This window comes from Theropithecus gelada, chromosome 11, assembly GCF_003255815.1.
Source record: "Theropithecus gelada isolate Dixy chromosome 11, Tgel_1.0, whole genome shotgun sequence".
Lineage (NCBI taxonomy): Eukaryota > Metazoa > Chordata > Mammalia > Primates > Cercopithecidae > Theropithecus > Theropithecus gelada.
In genome coordinates this window covers 123,339,046-123,362,534 of record NC_037679.1, presented here as the reverse complement: position 1 = coordinate 123,362,534, position 23,489 = coordinate 123,339,046, and the positions used below count along the sequence as shown (strand labels likewise).

Below are 23,489 nucleotides of genomic sequence, written 5' to 3'. Positions count from 1 at the left end.
TAGTCCCAGCTACTTGGGAGGTTGAGACAGGAGATGCGCTTGAACCCGGGCGGCGGAGGTTGCAGTGAGCCGAGATCTCGCCACTGCACTCCAACCTGGGCAACAGAGCAAGACACTGTCTCAAAAAATAAATAAATAAATAAAAAGTCATAAATGTATTTACTTTGCTTTGATAACTTTTTTTTTATTTCTCTTCATTCTTCCTTTTGAACAATGAGTCCCATGAAACTATATTTTCCTTTTCACTTTGCTACCAGAAAGCTCAAGAACAAATTCACTGCTTAAATTAACTACAGCAACTTAATAGGATCTTGTAGATTATGTATGGACATCCTCTTTTTAAATTTTTAGCTGTGACTTCATATTCTGATTCATATTTCCTTGGTTTTGCATTTTTTTATTTCTATTTTGTTCTTTCATTATGTGTGTTTTTTGCAAGATACCTCAAACCTTTGTGAGATTTAGAGTATTAACAAAGAGAGCAGATGAGATTAGTGAGTTCCAGAGTGCTTCAAAGACTTATCCAAAAGATGAATTGCTTTTTGAAAGAAATTCCATTATCACTTTGATTGGATATGGTTTTTATAGCATCATTAATATTGCTTAGTCATTCATATAAGCAGAGACTTTTATTTTTATACTGTTTAACATTTCTAAGTTTGATTTCAGAGTGGCCCTGTTCAGAATCTTGATTCCATATGGCAATTCAAACTGAATTTTGAGCCACACCAGAATTTGGCAATTACATTTAGTACTATTACTTTTGCTAAGATATTTTTGAGAGCATATGTTAAATCCACTGAAGCTTTGATTCTTTTTCACAAAATTTTGAAAGGTTAAAATAGTAAAATGTCAGAAATGAACCTAGGCTCATTACCTTTTGAGTTATTTAGGCAGGAAAATTCCATGGAGAAAATACATAAGGATAAGCCTACAGAGAGTTTAAAGCTAAATTTTAAAAGAACTTACAATAGCTTGAATTTATTTGTTTTTGATTTATAAACTGGCTTAATCATCATTCATTTCAAACACTAGTGCTAGAAGAATTTTGTCTATGTGTGGTGTGTAAACATTTCTGAATAACTATTTCATATGACTTTGAGAGGTAGCAATGATTTCAGATAAAATATCCCTCTAAATCTTGCCTTTTTTGGCCTAATATAGTATTTATTATATTTGACACGGATAATGCTTAGGAAATAATTCTAGGGCTTGGATTTGAATCATGCTCAATAAGTCTGATAGGTAGAAGTGAAACCCTTAGCTGGCAAGCAAGGTCAGTTAGCCATCTGATATTTACTCCCCAGTGTGACTTGGTTTCTTCTACATGCTGTCAGGTACAAAATAAAAGATACATTTTAGAAAATTGTTTCTTAGTGGGAAATGTCAATCAATATGGAGTGAAAGCCTTAAAATTGAGTTAAAAACTTTACCAATTGCATACAGAGATGTTCAGGGGATATATGACTGAGAAAAAGGCTAGGAACATGTATAATGTACAAAAGATTTCTATGTGTGTGAATTTCAGAATATGCAAAGATTTTAGGACTTATCCTTTGTGACTGCCAAGAAATTAAATAAGTGGTGCTAATGCTAACGAATTAAGCTGAAGGCCTGTCTTGAGAAATAAAAGTCTGAACTGTTGTAGAGAAATCCTATAGGGAGGAAGATCAATGATGCAGCACTGCTGGAGGGAGGGCTGAGATGAGGCAGAGTGCATAGGTGTAGGGATTCGCTTTAACAAGGTACGGAAGGAACTGTAGCTGGGAGAGGCAGAACAACTTTGATTGGACAAGAATAGTGGATGATAGAGCTTATCAGCAATCAAATCACTATTTTTCATTGAAGTCATATGCTGTGGCAGATAAGGGAAGAACACAGTCACCCAGAGGTATTGAGGGTTTGTTGAAATGATAACTACCAACGAGTGACAAAACGATTGAAGTGCAGTAGATAAAACGTGTCGGCAGATCAGCAGTTAAAGATTTAACCAAAGTCCAAGAACCTACGTTTCCTACTTACATTAAACTTGTTTCCTATGGTGGTGTTGATAGCATTGACCGATTTTCTTAGATAAACAAAGCAAAACAAAATCTGTGTCTATAACCAAAACGTCTTATTCATTCATTAGCTTTCCAAGTCAAATAATTCTAAATTCCAAGTGAGTAGCATTTTCCTGTTGCTTAAGTCGGTGCTATACTTACTCTCTGGTCTTCAGGACTCAGCTCAGACATCAGCATTTCTGTATTGTATGTGCTCCATTCCCAACTCCGGTTGAGGAAGTACTCCAACATGGAAGCAGTTCTTAAAATCTGATTCATGACCTTTGTCATCCTGAGATAACCATCAGATAGGAGTAAATATCAGCGCACCACAGATAGCTGCTTCCCTGTCAGTCTACAGGGATGTATGAGAAATTATTTTTAAGAAAATACAAAAATTATCCCTGTCTTTTTCTCCCATTCCTTATTAAAATTCTTATTCTTTTTTTCTCCTTCCACATTAACTCGCTGTTCATTCAACAGAAAAAGAAAAGGGCTGAATCTAAAGGAGCTTGTTCTGTTAGGCATTTAGTACTACCACACTCCTTTTCTAACACCTATTTCTCAAGAATAGCAAACCTATTTTTAAAGTGAGCCAACTATTCAGCTTGAATGACATACTGTTTGTTTTTTTGAATTCTGATGTAGACAATTGGAAAACCTCATCTTTCTTTTTGAGGCAGGGTCTTACTCTGTCACCCAGGCTGGAGCGCAGTGGGGCCCAGCTAATTTTTTATGTATTTTGTAGATAGGGTTTTGCCATGTTGCCCAGGTTGGTCTTGAACTCCTGAGCTCAAGGGAACCAACTGCCCTGGCCTCCCAAAGTGTTGGGATTACAGGCATGAGCCACGGCGCCTGGCTTTATTTCTCATTTTTATTGTACGTTCTTGTATTTTAAAAAATTGATAAAATCTGAGGTCTTAGTATATAACTTTTGGGCAAAAGTGTTTGACTATATCAGTGTTTGGTGAATCAAAAGCAGTTGTCAATCATAGTGGAGATTTAAAAAGAAAAAAAAAAAAAAAACTTCTTGATAACCTATTCTGTGTTAGGCATGGTCCCGATACTTTTACAAAGTATTCTCTCTGCTAATTTTGATACCATCTTTGTTAGGTAAGTCTGCAGTTTTACAAATGAGCAACATGAGCTTAAGATAAAGTGTCAACGTCAAATTCCAACCCAGTTTTAACTGACCTCAAAAAACCTGAGCTGTGTAATCTCACTGCCTTGTGTCCCATTACACAAGATGAACCACACTATCCAATCCTGTGGTCAGGACTTGGACCAGATCTTCTTTGTGCACCTCCCAACTTTATAACAATTTTCAAAAAACTTTCATATACAATCTTACTTGATCCTAACAATATGGCTGTGAGATAGTCAGGATTTATATTATGTATCTCCATTTTACAGAGAGATTATGCTCAAGGTCCCATAGCTAATGCCCAACCTAGGTCTTTTAGCTACAAATCACTTTTGGCCTGTAAAGCACTTGATTTTTAGTTAACCCAGTCTTGCTAGTAGTGATTACTATAGTTGGCTCAATAATTATGATGCTATTGTGGGGATTTGCTTTTAATTTTGGTCAAAGTTAATGCCCATGTACTAATGACTCATGAGGTATTTCTCTTACTGTATCATAGGAGATTTCTTAGGCATGAGATAGACATCATTGTGCCTGATATAAGCACCATAATAGGGTTCCACTTTACTATTACTATCTAAATCTTTAGCCATTCTCCAACTCTGATGCAATTGATGTGATTTCAATGCACTTATTTTAATTTCTAAAAATAATGGTTGGACATGATATCATTGGATGTACAGAACTATATCAACCTAATGATATATTTTAGAAAAAATACTTGTATTACTCTCAGATAGAGAAGGTCTTTATTGTTTGTATGAGACAGGGTCTCGCTTTGTTGCCCAGGCTGGAGTGTAGTGGCTCAGTCATGACTCACTTTAGCCTTGACCTCCTGGGTTCGAGCAATCTTCTGCTTCAGACTCCTGAGTAGCTGGGACTATAGGCACGCGCTACCATGCCTGGACAACGTTTTTAAATTTTATTCTCGTAGTGATGGGGTCTCGCTATGTTGCCTAGTCTGGTCTTGAAGTCCTGGGCTTAAGTGATCCTCCTTCCTCAACCTCCCAAATTGCTGGGGTTACAGGTGTGAGCCACCACACCCAGCCAAGAAGGTCTCCTTAATACACAAAATGCAAAAGCTATAAAGGAAAACAATGATTCATTTTACCACGTAAAAATTTAAAATATCTTTTAGGGATTATTATATTCTAAGCACTCATATTAAACTCTATAAAATAGATTATGATTACTATGCCCATTTTATAGAAGAGGAAGTTAGGATTTAGAGAGATGAAGTAATTTAGGACTCTTATGGCTAAGTTGGTGAAGCCAGGATTTAAATCCTATAAGTCTGACTCCAAACTTCATGTTCCTAAGCCCCGCATTATGTGTATCTTCACTCATATTACAAAAAGCTTTATAGTCAAAGCTAAAAAGAAACAGATCTGGAAAAATATATGAAATATGTATTCAGACACACATGTTCCCATATATTAATAAGGACAACCTAATAGGAAAATAGGGAGCAGAAGCAGGCAACCCACAGAGGGGAAAACTTAAATGTCCAATAAACAAATGAAAGTCCAGTCCCTCCAGCAATCAGGAATGCAAATCAAAAAAACAAAAAGATGTCATTGCTTATGAGTTTGACAATTCAGAAGTTGATTTTTACAGAGTATTAATGAGGGTAAGAAATACTGTTTTGTACCCCTCGCCCAGGCACAGTGGCTCATGCCTGTATTCCCGGCACTTTGCGAGGCCGAGGCGGGTGGATTGCTTGAGGTCAGGAGTTCGAGACCAGCCTAGCCAAGATGGTGAAACCCCAACTCTGCTAAAAATACAAAAATTAGCCAGGCACAGTGGCGGGCACCTGTAATCCCAGCTACTCGGGAGGCTGAGGCAGGAGAATCGCTTGAACCCAGGAGGTAGAAGTTGCAGTGAGCCGAGATTGCGCCACTGCACTCCAGCCTGGGTGACAGAGCAAGACTCCGTCTCAAAAAAAAAAAAAAAAAAAAAAAGCCAGTTTTGTAACCCTCATACACTGTTGTGGTAGTGCCAACTGACATTCTTCCTTTAGGGAGGGTCATCTGGCACTAGTCACAAAATCCACATACCCTTTAATCCAGCAATCTCCCTCCTCAGCATCCTCTCCTGGCACAGGCACATTCTAGAAAGAGGCATGCACACTGATATCCATTGCCTCGTTGTTTGCAGTAAAAAAAAAAAAAAAAAAAAAAAAGGCAACACTGGGCAGGATGACTTAGATTTTCATGGAAAATTAGTGGAAAAAGTTGTAAAATACATACAATTGATTTATATACACACATACCCCCCTACTGCAAAGCAAACCATATATGTCCATATATGGATGTAAAAGCGTAGAAGAGTATACACAAGCACACCTGGAGAAGGAAAGGGTCTAGAAGGATTTCAACTTTTTCTTCCATGAAGATTATTGCTAACATACATACCACACAACAAACCAACCCATTTCCCACAAATACTACTGTTTGACTTCTCACAAGATACATACAGATTTTTATTGTGTCTCTTCCTTCTGTGTTTCTCTTTTTTCCTAACTGAACTTTGTTCTTCATGCAGGCTGTCTTCCAATCCTGACATATTTTAAAACCTTTAGCATTTCTGCTTACAATATTTGGGTTTTCTTCTTTTCCTAGCTTTATTGAATGAGCCCCATACAAATATTTTCCCCATAATCACAATGTTTCCTTTTCACCTTGCTCAAGAACTGAGTTCTGAGCTCCAAATGAGGTCTCTAACAATTTACATTCACTCTACATTGGCTAAGTTTTAGCCATTTGCACTGCTAATAAAGAAGACAAACACGCTGAAGAAGACTTCCTCCCTTACAAAGGGGCTAGCACAGAAGGCAGTACTGTTCATGCTTCTGATTCTTGATCACAAGAATTGCCTTAGGCAATTATAATAATGATGACTCTGACACAACAGTATCTGAGCGAGACAGATAAAGGCTATGTCCTATGTCACACAGCTAGGTGGTGACAGCTGCCTTAGCATCAGCACACTGTGTTCCCTCTAATTTCTTCACTCATCTCTAGGTGGCAGTAAATCTGGTTCCGAATACTGACTTTGAGACTCAGCTTTCTCCACATCCTTCCTGTCACTTTCTTTGAGACTAATTCAGATTCTTTCCTTAGCTTCTGTTTCCCCTTTTGTAAAATTGGGATGATGAGGATCTCTTCTTGGGTAACTGTGACAATTAAAATGGGATCATCATACATCAGCCTTAGTCCCACGAGTGCCACAGTAAACTCTAAGTGAGGTTGTCATCATTACTGTAGATTTAAGATTATCCACCTATTCAGAAAACCCTAGTGACAGAGTCTCAGTTGCTTTTCTTTTTGCATGAATGATTACTTGCTGAATTCATCAAGCTCTTTAACATTTACCTTCCTTTATTGTGCTGGAACAATTTTAATGTCTTTTGTGACTTCTCTCTATGACTGCTTTGTTTGTTGAAAACTTATACAGGTCGAGTATCCTTTATCTGAAATGCTTGGGCCAGAAGTGTTTTGGGTTTTGATTGTTTTCAGATTTTGGGATATTTGCATATATGTAATGAGATATCTTGGGGATGGGACCCATGTCTAAACACAAAATTCATTTCTGTTTCATACATACTTAGCCATATACACATAGCCTGAAGGTAATCTTATGTAATATTTTAAATAATTTATGCATGAAACAGTTTTGAACATTTTTTTGACTGTGACCCATCACATGAGGTACGGTGTGTGGAATTTTCCACTTGTGGCATCATGTCAGCACTCAAAACGTTTTGGATTTTGGAGAATTCCAGATTTCAGATGTTCAGATTAGGTGTGTTCAATCTGTATATATGGGTAAGATTCAGTTGTCTCCTTTAATCCTCTGCTGAAGGAAGCACTGAAGATTTTGGGGCAGTGACACTTTCAAAGCCATTGACTCAGCTTCTCACCTGGGCTTCCTTCCCGTGAGCCGCAGATAGCAGTCATAGATGATGGCAGGGGCCTGGTGGCTGACCGCATTCCAGTACTGGGATGTGAAGTTGTTGCTGGTAAAATTAGCATATGGTCTCCTGAAAGCTCTCTCTAATGGGATTTTTTCAAAGGTTGCCAAGACTTGGACTCCTGGGGAAAAAAGAAAGTAAGTGCTAGAGGAGAAGAGGAGAATATAAGCCCATCATAGTGGAAAGCATTTGTAATGGGGTCAAAACAATAAAGACGAAGGATTTGTTGTGTGGAGTCAAGAATCAATTTCTGAGAACAATATAAAGATTTTTGTGCTGGGCAAGTGGTTATCTGCAAACTGAAACAGTGTGAATAGGTTAATAATTGGGTTCTTTATCTGAAACATTTACTGTAAAACAAATTATTGGGGAAACACTTGTCAATACAAGGAGATACTGTTCAGAAAAACGTGAATCTGCATTTAATTCTAAGGTTATCTAGTCTATTCAGAAAGCCCCACGACAGAGGCTAGAGACCTTATTTCCCTGGCTGGACCATTACTTTCAGAACCATTTAGAAAGTTTCTTAACATTTTATTTCACTCTTTAGTAAAGGTTTAAGTAAAAGATTCTAAAGATTCTCAAGGCAAGATTTCTTTGTGTTAGTTTACTTCAAATACTTCCCTGAGAATATGTTAGACTCAATTGTCCACTCTGGTATCCAGGGTTTTATTCATAATAGTATTTTTCTTTTTATATGATTACTTAGATTAAGCTTAAGAACTTTTTATGTACATTTGTGAATTCAGTAGTTCTTTCCAAAAGATATTCATTTGAATTCAATTTTATTTAATGTATGTAGGTTTTTTTTCAAAACGTATGCCTAAGCTCATTATTCAATTATGATGACATCAGTTATTATGGTAATATGACTGTTGCCCTCCTTAAAAAAATACCAGCTGAAATCTATCTGAAAATATAAATCCTATACAAAGAAGAGTCTCCAGAATCAATTGGTTCATAGGCATTTGTTAAAACATATGTGGCATTATTAAAACATTTGGTTCTATGCATAACCGAAAGTTATGCACAAGTTGATAGCATAAGAGATTCTGATCTCAACACTGACATTCTGATGTATATATCCATATACCTGGTCAACATTTCCATCTGGATGTGTAATAGACATTCACATCTAACAGCTCTAAAATTGGCCTCCTGATACTCCGACTACCAACCACCCCCTTCCCAATACATACACAAACTTGCTTCTTCACTAATCTACTTCTAACCAAATGGTAATTCAATTTTTTTAGTAGTTCAGCCAAAAACTTTGGGGTCATCCTTGATTCTTTAACAACCCACACACAATTTAACAAAATCTATCAGCTCTCTGTTTGAAAAATACCCAGAATCATAATTTCCACCTGCTGTGTCTCTGATCCAAACCACTACTGTAGCCTGGAGTGTTGCAGTACTGTCCTAAGTGGTCTCTGCCACTACCCTTGTACTCCTACAGTCTGACCTCCATGGCGCAGCCAGAGTGATTCTCGTAAAATGTAACTCAGAGTATATTACAGATAGTTCTCCATTCAGAGCCCTTCAGTGGAATCTCATCTCATTTAGAGTCATAGCCATGGTCTGGAAGGCCTTGCACTCTCTGCATCTTCACTCGCTCTGCCCACCACTCTGACTTTATCTCCTACCATTCTCCCTCTCAGTGCTTCTGCTGCAGCCATACTGGCCTGCTTGCTGTCCTTGAATATGATTAAAGAGCTGGAGCACTTATTGGTTCTTCAACTTGGGTATTTCCTCCACATGTCCCTCCGATTTGCCCCCTCACTTCTTTCAGGTCTCTGCTAAGATGACATGTTATCAGACAGACTTTCCTTGGCCATCACATATAAAACAGCAGCCTTCACACATCACTATTTACTTCTTTAGTCGGTTTTATTTTTCTGCAATCTCTCAACCATATCTGATGTATATTTCTCTTTTCTAAGATTTAAGTACCATAACAAAATTTTGTCTATTTTGTTTCAACCTATATAGTACCTTGAAAGTGGTTGGCAGGTAATCGGTGCCCAATAAATATTTTTTGACTAACTGAATGAATAAATATCTCAGCAACATACAATTACTTTCCATTTCCTAAATCTATACCAACCCTTCCTTTAGTTATTACAAACACATTTATTTGGCATTTAACACTTGCCAGGCATTGTGGTAGGTGCTGAGGTAAAAAAAAATAATAATACTTATGATATATTCCCTGTCTTTAAGGAATTGGCAATCTAGTGGGAGATGTAGACAATTTATGATTACAATATTTTTGCCTGAGTATTCTGCTAGAGATCAGTACAATATGCTCTGGAGGAAGACAAAAGAAGCCTCTAGCTCTGTCGGTGTGCCAGGAAGGGGAGGGATGAGGCTGGGTTAGGAATGGCTTTCTGAGAAAGCTGTCCAAATGGTAATAGCAAGCATTTACTGAAATGTTCACCGTTCTAATCACTGTGGTAAGCACTTTATCTCATTAAATCCTCCCAAGAGCTCCCTGGAATAGAATGATTATTATTCTCATTGACAGATTTAAAAAAAAAAAAAATCTATGAGGAGAAACTGAGTGACTTTTTCAAGTTCACACAACTAGTAAGTAGCGGAGCCTACTAAATGGTAGGCACCATACCAGCATATAACATCTATGTGGGCATGGATTTCTGTTTAGTGATATATCCTTAGCCCAAGAATAGTGCCTGTTTAATGAATACTGGAATGAATGAATGAGCTATGATTTGAATCCAAGAATATTAGATCTTAAAGCCCAAGACTTTTAACCATTAAGCTACTGTCTTTCTGATCTGAAGTACAAGTAGAAACTCATGCACATGTAGAAAGTTTAATTTGGTAATTGAAAACTGCACTTCTGCATCCTCATAGGTCAAAGAAGAATTTAAATGAAAAATGCTTAATGCTTAGAGAGTAATGATAACATCAACATCATACAAATACATGTGTGGGATACAGCCAAAGTGGCATTTGAGCGAAATATAAAGCCATAAATGCATGTATTAGAAAAGCTGAATATTCGTGAGCTGTATTTCTAAATTAAAGAGAAGAGGCCGGGCGCGGTGGCTCACGCCTGTAATCCCAGCACTTTGGGAGGCCGAGGTGGGCATATCACGAGGTCAGATCAAGACCATCCTGGTTAACACGGTGAAACCCCATCTCTACTAAAAAATACAAAAAAAAAAAAAAAAACTAGCCGGGCGTGGTGGCGGGCGCCTGTAGTCCCAGCTACTCGCGAGGCTGAGGCAGGAGAATGGCGTAAACCCGGGAGGCGGAGCTTGCAGTGAGCTGAGATCCGGCCACTGCACTCCAGCCTGGGCGACAGAGCGAGACTCCGTCTCAAAAAAAAAAGAAGAAAGAAATAATGAAAGAAAACAGGAGGAAGGGGAAAACAGAGATAAGGCAATATATCAATATGTATCAATGCAGTAGAAAACGAAGCAACATAATAAAGAATCAATAAAGCCAGAAGAAGTTGGTTCTTTGAAAAAAAGAAATAATAAACCCTTTGGAGAAGACACATAAATATTATGAATTAAAAGAGAAACATAATTACAGATACAGTTTAGGACAAAGAAAATTGATATAATATGAAAAATTTTATGTGAATACGTTTTAAAATAGACAAATTCTTAGAAAAAGAGACAAATATAATTTACTAAAACTGATTCCAGTAGAAACTGAAAGCCTGCAAAATTCTTTAACTATTGAGGCAATAAAAAGTTCTCTCACAACAAAATTACAAATCCAGATAATTTATAGGTAATTTTACCAAGTTTCCAAGGAATAGATTGCTCCAATATTTACACAAACACTTTCAGAGAACAGAAAACAACAAGGGAAATATATTATCAGCAAACTGAATTAAACAGAATATATAAAAGATAACATGCTATGACCCACTTGGGTTTATCCTAAAAATGGCAGGATAGTTTAAAATTTGAAGAGTCTCAAGAATCACCGGTTCATAGACATTTATTAAAACATATGTGGCATTATTAAAACATTTGGTTCTGTGCATAACCAAAAGTTATGCACAGGTTGATAGCATAAGAGATTCTGATATCCCATGTTCACCGACCCAGCTGTCTATCACTCCTTGTAATGTCACCTGAGGCTATGTATGTTGAACCTCCTGTGGCATGGCTACTTCTCCTAGTAGGAAGCATTTTGATCACTCCTAAGAACCCTTATAGGAAACACAAACAAATTTAATTTGAATGCAACATCAAATTAATTAGTAATAGCTTTCAGAAATGCTGTATTAGATGGGAATCTAGAATAGAGCCTTGGCACAGGGAGAAACAATGTTGTATCAGCCAACAATGTTTGCTATAGGTTTAAGAGGAGTAGAGAAAAATACATGCATGCCAGGTATTTTTCATTCTTGGAAAAGCATTTTTCAATCCAAAGCCTATTATAAAATGAGCCACAGTGTCTAGCTGCCCTACAATAGAACTCTCAGTGCAGCACCATGGCTTACCACTGGAATGTGTAGAGGTAGTGTTACCTACGTAACAGGGAAAGAAAGTGTGCATTAGTAGGCACTAAGAAATCCTACAGAATAGCCAAACTCCCTACTTTAACTTTCTACCATCATTAGATGTCTAAGTTGTACTCAACTCTATTTCCATGGTTTTATACATTGAACAGATCCAGTCCTTTACATTCAGACAAGTCAATCATTTGTATAGTACAGGGTTTATCCGTTTCACCAAGCATGAAGAATCATCTAGATGCTTATTAAAAATATAGTTTCCTCAGCACCACGCAAGACCGTGGTCCCAAGGGTTCAAGGAATCTGGGTGTTGTTTTTATTTCTCCCATAGTGATTCCCATTCACTTTTACAAATCGCTAGTGGAGTGGTTATTGCACACCTGAGAGGCAACCTGCATAAATTAACGATCAGTATGATGGCTCAATAACAAAGGAATAACATCACCTGACTTTTCTAAATCTCATTGGTCATTGACCACGTCGCATTCTCAGTGACATATCAAGAAGGGAAGGGGTGTGTGTAGGAGCCACTGCTCCAGCAGGCAGGAGTATTTCAGTATTTTATCACTGACATTCTTTGTAACTGCCAACTTTTGCTTTGTTTCATCGTTTTAAAAATCTTTATAGCCAGTGGACCCCTTACTGCTTACAATCATGCACACGTTGCCACTGACTCCTTTCTTTCTTTGGTAACCACAGTACATTCTAGTTAACTACCACACCTTTACAATATCTCATTATTTTGTGTCTTTACTTACTTTTTGTCTTTCTCCCCGTATAAGCTCTAAGCTCCATGACACACTTTGTCAATTTTTTCTCTATGCCAGATGCTAGTAATTATAGACTTACATGGCTAAAGCACTTACCCATTTTGTGCCAATTGCAGGGATTGAGGTTACCAGATGTACTGTGGTAGACTAATGTTGACTTAGGTCTGGAAAATGAAATAAAAATTAGATAAGTACAACAAAATGGAAAGCTAATGAAAGAAAAAATAAGGAAAAATAATATTTAGACAGATTGGTTTCAGTAACTCATCTGATTAAGGCAACCTATGAAAGGCTCCATCATTCATTCTTTCTCTGGGTTAACAAGCAAAATGGAAGAAGACTAGGAAAAGCATGTGTGTGTGTGTGTGTGTGTGTGTGTTTGTGTGAAAGAGATGTTAAATAGGAGTGACATATTATGGAGCACATATGTGTGAATTCACATAAGAAAAATTTAATTCTGTTTACCATTCACTAACAGACCCAAATATATGAATAACCTATTTCTTTTCCTTTGTACCAGGAAGCTTCCCCACACACTGTGACTGAACTTTTGGCATTTACCAGAGTTCAATTAAAAAATATATTCTCTCATTTCATCAATTTCTATCTCCTTTGCCCTAAAAGAGAAAGCTGAATTTTAGACTACTGAATAGAAAGAAAAGCCTTTTGGTTATCAAGAATTTTACAGTTAAGTGATTTAAAGGTTTTATTACTTTATGAGTAGCCAAGTCCTAAACTGTATTTATAAAACAACGAAATGCATATATGATGGCATATTAGGAACTCCATAAAATATTGAAATACACACTTTCACACATTTGGGGTCTTGTACAATGAAATGTCTATATTTGGAAAATGGGCCTAATATATTCACTCTGCCCCTCTTGAAACCTTTGAAAGCCCACTTGAGCATCCACACCTGTGAACTGCAGTATACCATCCTACAGCTAGCATGAGATTGACGACTGTATCAACTGGAATTAAGTCTGCCACTGCCTTTGGAGTAGCTTTTAAGGCCCGAAGAAACCCTTTCCCAGCCTGCATAGGAAAAAGAACATAAAATGTTAATCCAGGTCTTAAATAATAGCTGGGGCTAAAGTATGTATCATCAAACTGATTATACTAGTGCAGTACGTGAAAACAGCTAACATTGATCCACTGCTTACCAGGTTCTTATGCTAAGTCTGACTTCCTCAGTCTATCCTACCTTCCCAGCCAAGCGCATCTCCAGCATTTCCATGAACTACTAGTGTTCCTCACGTTCCTTTAGGGAATAAAATTCCTCGAATTTGTGAGAGGTTAATAAACTCAATTAACAAACACCAAGAATAAACTTTTACATCTTAAAAATTCATAAAACATGTTAAGAATTAAGGTTATACAAATTTCCCATTAACTTTCCCATTAATATTTGTTTACCATTTCCTTGATGATTTTGTTTTCTGCTAGGGTTTATTAGCTTACAAGCAATAGTAGGCGCTAAACGTTTAAGAAACATTTATTTGAAAAACATTAATTGGTGAAATTCCACCATTAATAAAACAAAACTTTTTTTTTGGCTTGGAAAAATTGCCTTATTATTTACTTTTTATTCGGCATCTTAGTTCACCTCACAGATCACTGATGTTACATAGATGCAAGAATTAGAAATTATTCATGTCAATAATTTGTTGAGTTTATGAAATTGATTCTTTGTGCTTTGCATGTTTCCAACATTGATTTGCAATGATTAGCACTTTCTTATGTTACTCAGTTCTGTTGTCTTATAACTAGCTCCCCTTCTTTCGAACATAAGAAACCAATTTAGAACATTCTAGAAAATGTAAATAAATATGCAGCTTTGCATATAATGAAACCCGCTTTGGGATCATGTTAAAATAATGATGTTCTAAGTCACTAAACGTTCACCCCAACTGAACTTTTGTAGAAGAAAGAGTTGAAGGCAGATGGGAAACAGAAAGAAAAGGGCTGCTTGAAAAATCAGACATCGGAAGGAAGATCGTTGTCACTGTTACAATTCACTGTCTCATATTCATATTGCAATTCACGGTGAACCTAGTTCTGGGAGGAACAGAGACAGAGTCTGAAGCGCAGTCTAAATCCCTAATAAGATTTAAACGCATTTAGATCACTGATTTCCTATTCATTGTACAAAACAGTGAAGTGGGGTTTAGACCCTAAATGCTTCAGTGTGAGCTGTGCAGTCCCACAGCTTGGCTGGATCAATCTGGACTTCGGGGAGATGCGCACTGAGGGCTGCTTACCTAGAGGAGCCACGTTTCTCCTGGTAAGAGATTATTGAAAAGGTGTTGCCTATATTCATGGATTTTTGTATTTGAAAAATTTGCTGCAATTGGTAGTTCTCTTTCTTGTATTCATTAAGAATTATTGATGTATATCTCTTTTCTATACACACACATAAACTCTTACATGTGTTTTATAATCAAGAATTTAATAATCTTTGAAGATATTTTTACTGCATCCTCAATTCACTGCACTAATTCATGTGATTATAAACGGCAAAAAGGAGGAAATACCCCCATCTTGTGGTAACTAAAGAAAAGTCCTGATGCTCAAAGACTTCAAAAATAAAACTCCTAAATAGTAACTGATAGCACATTACCTCTGTTTTTCTGATAAAAAATTCTCAAAGAATAAAATAATTTCATCCTGCCTCTATATTACAATTAGAACAATTAAAATAATGTGCCTCAATTGTTAGTAAAGTAGCATTTATATTTTTGGATCAATGAAGCTAAGTCAGCACTAAGAATTTTGTTACTCTTCCTCTACTACATTTCAGGGAGTTATTTCTTCATTGTTATACGTACCGCAATAATTAGTCCGTTAGGTCCATTTATATTATCAACCCAACCCTAAAAGAAAGAAGATTTCTGTTGGTTACACATTTCAGAAAATTGTTTTATCTTTGGAACATCTGCAGTCTAATCTTAATAAATTTCAAACAAGAGCACTGAGATCCCAGCCAATAGAACTCTCTAATTCAGTATTATTTAGATCTCAAAAGATAAAGGCAAATCACTGGCCATTTTCTGTACTTTATTTGACTGTGCAAAAATTAGAATTTTGCCAGGATTGTTTTTCTTAGCAGGAGCCATGAATGGTTTTCTGGTGTTTTATGACCTCTTATGGACCTTGTCCTTATATCATGATCTGCTAAGCAATTCACCAACCATCCTTCTCCACCTTAGTCCTGATTTCAGCCTCCTTAGGAGAACATTGAAAACATGATTTGTGTTAATGGCCCATTTCTTGACATTTTTTACCAGCTATAGAGTCCATGACAGATATATATACGTGTGTGTGTGTGTGTGTGTGTGTGTTTCTGTATGTGTATTGTCTTGCTTAAAGATGTTACAGAGAAGATTATGTTTAAGAGCAGCTAGAGGGAAATGTGTTTTTAAGTTTGTTTCTTAAGACCTAAGCCATTCAGCTGACCTTATTATGTCTCTTTACATTACAGTATAAAAGTCAAATGTGTGTGTATAATGGGAGAGGAGAGAGAAGAGAGGAGAAGATGAAGGGATTAATATTTGTTGATCCTTTTAGTAGGGACCAGGCTTTTACTTGAGACTGAGCACTCCTCATACATTGTCTCATTAAATCAACTCTCCAAAGTAGTATCTGTCCTGTTTTATGGAAGGGACAACTCAAAAACATTGCATTACCAGTAAGTAGTGGTGCTGGAATTTACCCTAAAGCTTCACAGATTTGCTTTGAAGAAGATGAAGTAATTCAAAGTACTTTCAAAAGGTCATGGCAGTATGCTGAGGTTTAAAAAAATTAGTATTCCTAAACTGAGATCCTTCTGTGAGCTTTGAAACTCTTGTTTACCCTGGGAGTTATAATACTACCAATTTGGCCACCAAGGACATTCTGGTATGCTTAAACTATAGTAAGAAAGCCAAGATATGAAACCATCACCCATGGGAATTTTGAGACTAGAGTAATTAGAAGCTAATTTAAGCTCTCCATCCAACTCTAGGACAGTCAAGGTAACTGCCAGAGGAGCCACATGCTGGAAACCAAAGTGGAATTTTGCCCTAGTTCATATTCAATTGGCTGCACTTAGCTATAAATCCTGAGGAGGAGAAGAAGAAAGACATCAGAAAGTAATTGGGCTAGAAGAACCTTAGTTTGGAAGCAAAACACAGAATCCAGGTGAGTGGGCTTACTGGGAAAGGCTCCTGCCAAGTTGCTCCCACAATGGAGGGCCTTATGATGGCAATGTTCAGGTTCCTGCTCTCTTGCTGCACCACCATTTCTCCCAAGGCCTTGGTGTAGGTGTAAATATTGGGCCAATCTCTGATCAGCTTGGGTGCAATCTCTTCAATAATAGCATCGTCTAACCACCTAAAAGGTAGTCAGAATAAAGAGAATTCTAGTAACGTATGTTAGACAATAAACCAAAAGGAAAATGTGAGACACAATCAAACAAAGCTTCCACCTTTTGGCCTTGGTTCTGGAATTCAGAACAGTCACATGATACCAAGGTTGAGTGTGTACCTGTTCAAAGCATGCACGAGCCCTTTGCTCTCCACTGCTAAGCCCAATCTTATCCTATGCCCTCCCATCCAAACAGATAGGTAGGTAGGTAGGTAGGCAGGCAGGCAGGTAGGTAGATAGACTGATAGAATCAATAGCAATACTACTTTATTACGAATAATAGTATAGGGCTATTAGTACTACTTTATTAGTACTACTTTAGCTCTACTGCTACTTTATCAGTATTGATTACTACTTTATTGTAGTAGTACTAAAATAGAGGTTTAGGAGTACTATATTAGAGGTTATTTTTACTTCCTCTCCAGCAAGCTCATAAGTACATTCATTGAACACATATTTGAGTCCCAGTCATTCTCCCAGTAGTGTGCTGAATGCTGTGTTCGGGGCGTTAGAGGCTCTCATCCAAGGTGCTTCAGTGGCAGCCCTACTCAGTGTTGTCTGATAAAAATCCGATGTAGTAATCCTGAAGCCTTTAGCTTTAAATTTTAAAAATTTCACTGAATGCAAATCAAATCAAAGCGACTACTTTTGGCAGACTTACAATCTGTTTTAGCAAACCTATGTAATGCATTTTTGAAGATCTGTTTAAAGTCTATGCTAATAACTTGATAATTATCTCCAGAGATTTCCAGTAAATTCTGAAGTCTGTCAAGTGGGGTGATTATAGTGCTCTGAAATAGCTTCAAAATCACGATTATTGACTACTCCTATTTACAAGATAATGTGTATCATGAATAACAAAGTTACATAGCATCAGCCTAATCTTTCTTAAAAATATGTCAGAACCACTTGATAACCCCAAAGTCTATCTACACCTCTCTAAGAAAGCAACAAAAGTATTGTCAATTATATATGTAACATTCTTCTAGTTAACAGATCTATGTGGTTAAATTATTGATATAATATAGCTTTTTAAAAATTAAGCTGCCGAAATATGCTAGTGTGATTTTTCTAATCAATGTGGTACATCTATTTCCACAGAACTATACTATTTTGATTGTAGAAAATCTTCAGTTACCACTTGGCTGACATGACAAATTTTTGAGCAACTAAGATGTACATGATATTAAGACTTATTCAGAATCACAACCTTCAATTTTAATGCCTCATTTGATCCTGAGTTAGAACATGGGCATTGACTATAATGTTTCCATTTTTCTTGCTTTGCTTCTATTAGTGCTGAGTGTGTTCTGGATACTCAAATATCTTTTCATTTAAATTGAATAGAGAAAGATTGAGGGGTTCTAGAACTAAAAACAACTTCCACTACATAGAAATATCTAGGGTATTTTAATTATATGGTCACCTGGGAGCTGGGAAAGAATACAGGATGATGCAGACACCTCTCCATCTTAACAATAATCCTACCACTATCTCATTTCATACAGTGGATTGACTGACCTGAGACCATTTTCTCTCACCTGCAAAAATATGCAGTTTAAGAAAACCAGGTCTTGAGGGAATAGAGCTTAATTTCAATAAGGCTATGAAGAAAAAATTCCTAGAACACATCAGAGCCCAACAATGTGCTGGGAATGTATGTCACATGGCCAGTACCAGTTGGTGTAATTAATGCTGGGGTACATGGAAAGGATAATACTTGGGGGATAGGGGCCTTATAAAGCTTGGTGAGTTTGCTTGTCTTAGAAAATTTTGGTTTTGTAGATTTCTGACAGCACACATGCAAGAAATTTTAATATTCTATAGATGACTTGCCTCTGCTACTCTCAGCTACACCTGTACTCCACTGTTTTATCTTCTCATTCCAATTGTACTTGCGAAAATGGCAATAATTATACTCATTCTAAATTCTCATGAGGATAAACAAGAATATAAATTATCTCGTTCCAACTGTACTTGTGAAAATGGCAATAATTATACTCATTCTAAATTCTCATGAGGGTAAACAGGAATATTCACAACTGCATTTAAGCTCTTTGAGAAAACAAAATGAGCCAATAAACCTAAGGCATTGTTATTTTTTAATAAAACAACCAGTGAGCATACATCTTTGTCGGTAATAGTTTTAAAATGTCATTTCTGGCCCCGTGCGGTGACTCAAACCTGTAATCCCAGCACTTTGGGAGGCCGAGGAAGAAGGATCATTTGAGTCCAGAAGTTTGAGACCAGCCTGGGCAACATAATAACACCCGGCCTCTACAAAAAAGTTTTAAAAAATTAGTGGGGCATGGTGGCGTGCACCTGTAGTCCCAGCTACTCAGGAGGCTGAGGGAAGAGGATTGCTTGAGCTTGGGAGTCGGAGGCTCCAATGAGCCATAATTGTGCCACCATACTCCAGCCTGGGTGACAGAGACCCTGTCTGAAAATAAATAAATAAATGAAACAAATAAAAATAAAATATCATTTATAATACATCTAGACCATCTGCAGCTCGTCCAGCCACTTCCTAGGTTCAGAGGAGATTTAGTGTAATAAACATGCACATCCACTGGTTGGGCCAAGCCATTCTTAGGACTTAAACAGTCAATTCAGGGTTGCTGCTGTTGTTTGTTCTCAATTTGTTTTTAAAACAGTAAATAAGTTAGCATAGATAAAAAACACTACATAAACCAAAATGCATGTCTGAAATTAATCTAAATGTCCTCCAGTATACTCAAGAAGATGTTTTGAACCCATAGGTCTCAAATTCTAACCTTGAATTGCTTCAGAAGAAGCATAAAGTCATTTAAAATTTCAGAAAGCAGTATGTATATGTCTATGTGTGTTCACATATACACACATACACAATTTCTTCTAAAGATTACTATCAATTTTGGATTCAAACTTATTGAAGCAACATGATCATATCATTAATAGTTTAATTATTTGTGTATTTACTGAATGAAATACCAAGAGGCATATGTATTTCCCCTCCCCTGATCCCCTCAATTTTCTTATGCAAGAAGTGGGCAGGCCTTGTAGTTTATCAGGAAATCTGTTAGAGAGTAAGTAGTGGACACACTGCCTTATGATAACGTTTGCTCTCTCTTTCTCCAGGCTAGATTATGTCATTCTCTTGATTGTTGTAGTTATCAAGTTGTATTTGCTTATGTGTCTTACTCCCCACTGGACAGTGAGTCCAGAAGAGCAGGGATGATAATTTTTATTGCAGGTCTAATCACCTTTCTGCCCCCAGGAGCCAGCTGCCTTATTCAGTAAATGGATGCTCTTCCGCATGATAATCTTGATGGGCCAATTTCTGTACTATATGAAGTTTTGGGAAGCAGAGATAGACAATGATAAGGGAGAGTAGATGAACTCAAAAGAAGACAAGGTTGTAGAGAGAATGTGGGAAAGGAAGGAAGGGGATATCTTTGTAGAGCCAGAAACAAAATTGTAGAGCAGGAAACAAAAGTGTCCAGTGGCAGTGGTGAAAAGTGTTGACCAACCTTGGTTTGGTGAAGGTGGCTTCAAGGTCAACTTAAACTTTCCAGTGGGAAGCAGGGTATTTCTGAGCATAATGCTTATGGAGAATTGGCCTCTTTATTTCCCTCAAGACTTTTACAGAGCACCTAGCCTGGCTCAAACATGAGCCAGATGCTGAATGCCCTGACAATGGCCTGCCATTGTGAAAATTACTCAGTTTGGTTAAGAAACAATTTAATCTTATTCTGGTTTGTAATTTAAAGCCTGCTAATATAAAAGTACACAGAATTTTCATTTTTATTTAGCTACTTAAATATTTTGAAGCTGTGCCGTCCTGAAATTAAAAGCACAAGTGCTAGAATCAGCTTTCACCATTCCCCTAGAAGAGATCAGCTTTTTCAGTGTTAACAACGTGTTCTATAGCACGAAGGCAAAAAAGACTGCTTTCCAACATCTGACCTCCTTTCATATCTCCCAGAGGGCTGTGATAAGGGCCACTGCTGCTGGCTGTGGGGGCCTCCATTCCCCTGCCTCTCACACCTGCACCCTCAGTGCACATGCCGCCTCTCCTTTTTTACATGGCAGATTAGCTGTGTCTTCTGGTGAGCGTGTAGCCTCAGAAGTGTGGTTTTTAGTAGGTACAGATCTACTAGGAACTTTCAATTAAAGCGTCTAAGAACTGAAAGACAACAGGAGGCGAGGAGAGCAGGAGAAAGAGGGAGCATAGAGATAAAGAAGATAAATGGTCCTAATTTCAAATGAAGACTGCTCAGTGAAAAAGTTCCTTAAGGCCCTCTTTCCCAAACTTGCCTGCTCATAAATATGAATTACACAGGGCCCCTGGGAAAAATCCAGATTCCTGGGTGCCATTTTAGAATCACTAAATACATCTGCAGAGTTAAGAGTCTGATAATCTGTATTTTCAACATGCCCTGGAAATTCCAACAGTCAGGCAAATCAGGGAATCACTAATTTAAAAGAAGTCCACTCCATAAACTGAAGTCATTGAGATTTGAATATATCAGGATTAGCTCTCAAAAACGCATTGCTTCTTGGAGTAAAATTTCAACAGAATTGAATTTTAAAAGAATTAAATCCCTGGTACGAGAAATGCAAAACATGACAAGTATGCATGTTCTAATTGGAGTTAATTTGATAGGTGCAACCCCATATGCAAAGCAGTAGCCATGTCCTACTGTTTTTTTATTTCCCAAAACATGGAGGTGTTTTTTATATCTGTTGCCATGCCCTGGTTCTTGTCTTCCATACCACTCCTCTCTGGTAATGAGTCTTGCTTCCTCTGTCTACTCCCTATGCTAATCCACTGCCTCCCCCCACCTTTGGCCGTATTAATATTCCTGAAGCCCACTTTCATCGGCACTTTTCCATGATGAAAACAAATGAACAAACAACCCAGAATTATACACAAAAATGCATGCACACACATGGCCCTCCTTCAATAGATCTCCACTGCCTAGAGAATTAAATACAATTCCTCCGCATAGTATGCAAAATCTCCACAGTATGGCCCAGCCTACCTCTCCAGTTTGATCTCTAACTGCTTCCCTACACGTAACACGTGTGCTGCCAAGATGGACTTCTGGCTGTGTCCCAGACACGCGTGGCTTTCCCAGCTCCAGCTGCCCTGCCGGGCACGTGTGCACATCTCACCTATGCACACTCTATCCACTCTTCCAAGTCTTCTCATACGCCTCCCTTCACTCCACCAGTTTCCCCACCACCACACGTGTATAATTCTGCCTGTTCTGTTTGTCTTGGATATGAACTCTTTGGAACATAGTCTGTATCTTAAGAAAGCACGTGTGGTGCTCTTTTTTTTTTTTTTTTTTTTTTTTGAGACGGAGTCTTGCTCTGTCGCCCAGGCTGGAGTGCAGTGGCCGGATTTTGGCTCACCGCAAGCTCCGCCTCCCGGGTTCAAGCCATTCTCCTGCCTCAGCCTCCCGAGTAGCTGGGACTACGCCGGCTAATTTTTTGTATTTTTAGTAGAGATGAGGTTTCACTGCGTTAGCCAGGATGATCTCCATCTCCTGACCTCGTGACCTACCCGCCTCGGCCTCCCAAAGTGCTGGGATTACAGGTGTGAGCCACTGTGCCCGGCCAGAAAGCACCTTTTAATCTCTACCACTGCCAAGTTTGTGAGTAGACTGGAAAGACCGTGGGCTTCAGAATCAAGTGGCCATGGATAAAAATTGTGTCTGAGAGACTTTCAAGGAGTTACTTAGCCTTTCTGAGCTTTTTGCTCCGTGATGAGTATAGCAGTGATAATAACATCAACCCTACAATATTACGTTATGGAATTAAATGTCGGTGAAAGTGTCTTGCTCGTTGCTCAGTAATGATTCATGTCCCCCCTTCCCTTCTTAATTCAGATTTATTTACATATGTTCAATAGAGCCATAAATATTTGTGATTCCGTTTTTCTAGTACCTGGTTCTAGTTATTTCAGGTTTTTATACAGGCACAAAAGCCCTTTTCTTCTACACTGGTTTCCCTAAGAGGAGTTACCTTGACCTAAAAAATAAGGAAAGCACCAACCATAAAACCCTGCTTTTCTTGGTCAGTGAGGTGCATTTTAAAAAATAAACATTCTACATAAGCTGTTATTCTGGAAAACTGGAATTTCACTGGCAATCCCTGATCCATTTATGCACACCAGCTAGGCAGAAGCTGGTAATATGAAGGTAGAGCTCAGTCAGAATCAGAATTGGTGACTGGGATGAGGGTTGGAAGACAACTACAGATACAAGAACCGGGAAAATGAACTGCTTCACGCTGATTAACGGCCATGCTTATCACACTCATTAAAAGCATTAACTCCTGATTTAAGTTATTTTAAAAATATATTTATGCTAATGTGCTAAAGTTTTTGTACTAACAAAATCAATTTTCATCTTTCTGGAATATTTCAGGGCCAAGGTAATGCTAAAAGTTTTTAGATAGGGGCTAAAGAAAGGGAGCTCAGGCCTGACAGTCTCGGTATACAGGATGAATGGAAAATGGGGGGAGCTGAACGAGCAGAGACTGCAAAGGTTGGGACCAGGGTGTAAGCATGGGGTTCATGTTCACAGTCCCATTATTAACAACCCTGAGCAGTACCACTGCTGCCCAAGCAATCAGGAAAGGTCCGGGCCAAAAATGCAAA

General features: G+C 37.9%; 1 protein-coding gene across 3 annotated transcripts in view; it reads right to left on the bottom strand.

The window, feature by feature from the left end:
- FAR2 (fatty acyl-CoA reductase 2) overlaps window positions 1-23,489 on the bottom strand; it is a 187,569-nt gene that overhangs the window by 5,368 nt on the left and 158,712 nt on the right. For all 3 annotated transcript variants that reach the window (XM_025401659.1, XM_025401660.1, XM_025401661.1), the window contains 6 exons: window positions 16,630-16,807; window positions 15,265-15,309; window positions 13,353-13,471; window positions 12,530-12,597; window positions 7,109-7,280; window positions 2,205-2,334 (listed from right to left, as the gene is read on the bottom strand). In XM_025401659.1, the coding sequence (XP_025257444.1) occupies window positions 2,205-2,334; window positions 7,109-7,280; window positions 12,530-12,597; window positions 13,353-13,471; window positions 15,265-15,309; window positions 16,630-16,807 (712 nt within the window). The remainder of the gene's footprint in view (window positions 1-2,204; window positions 2,335-7,108; window positions 7,281-12,529; window positions 12,598-13,352; window positions 13,472-15,264; window positions 15,310-16,629; window positions 16,808-23,489) is intronic.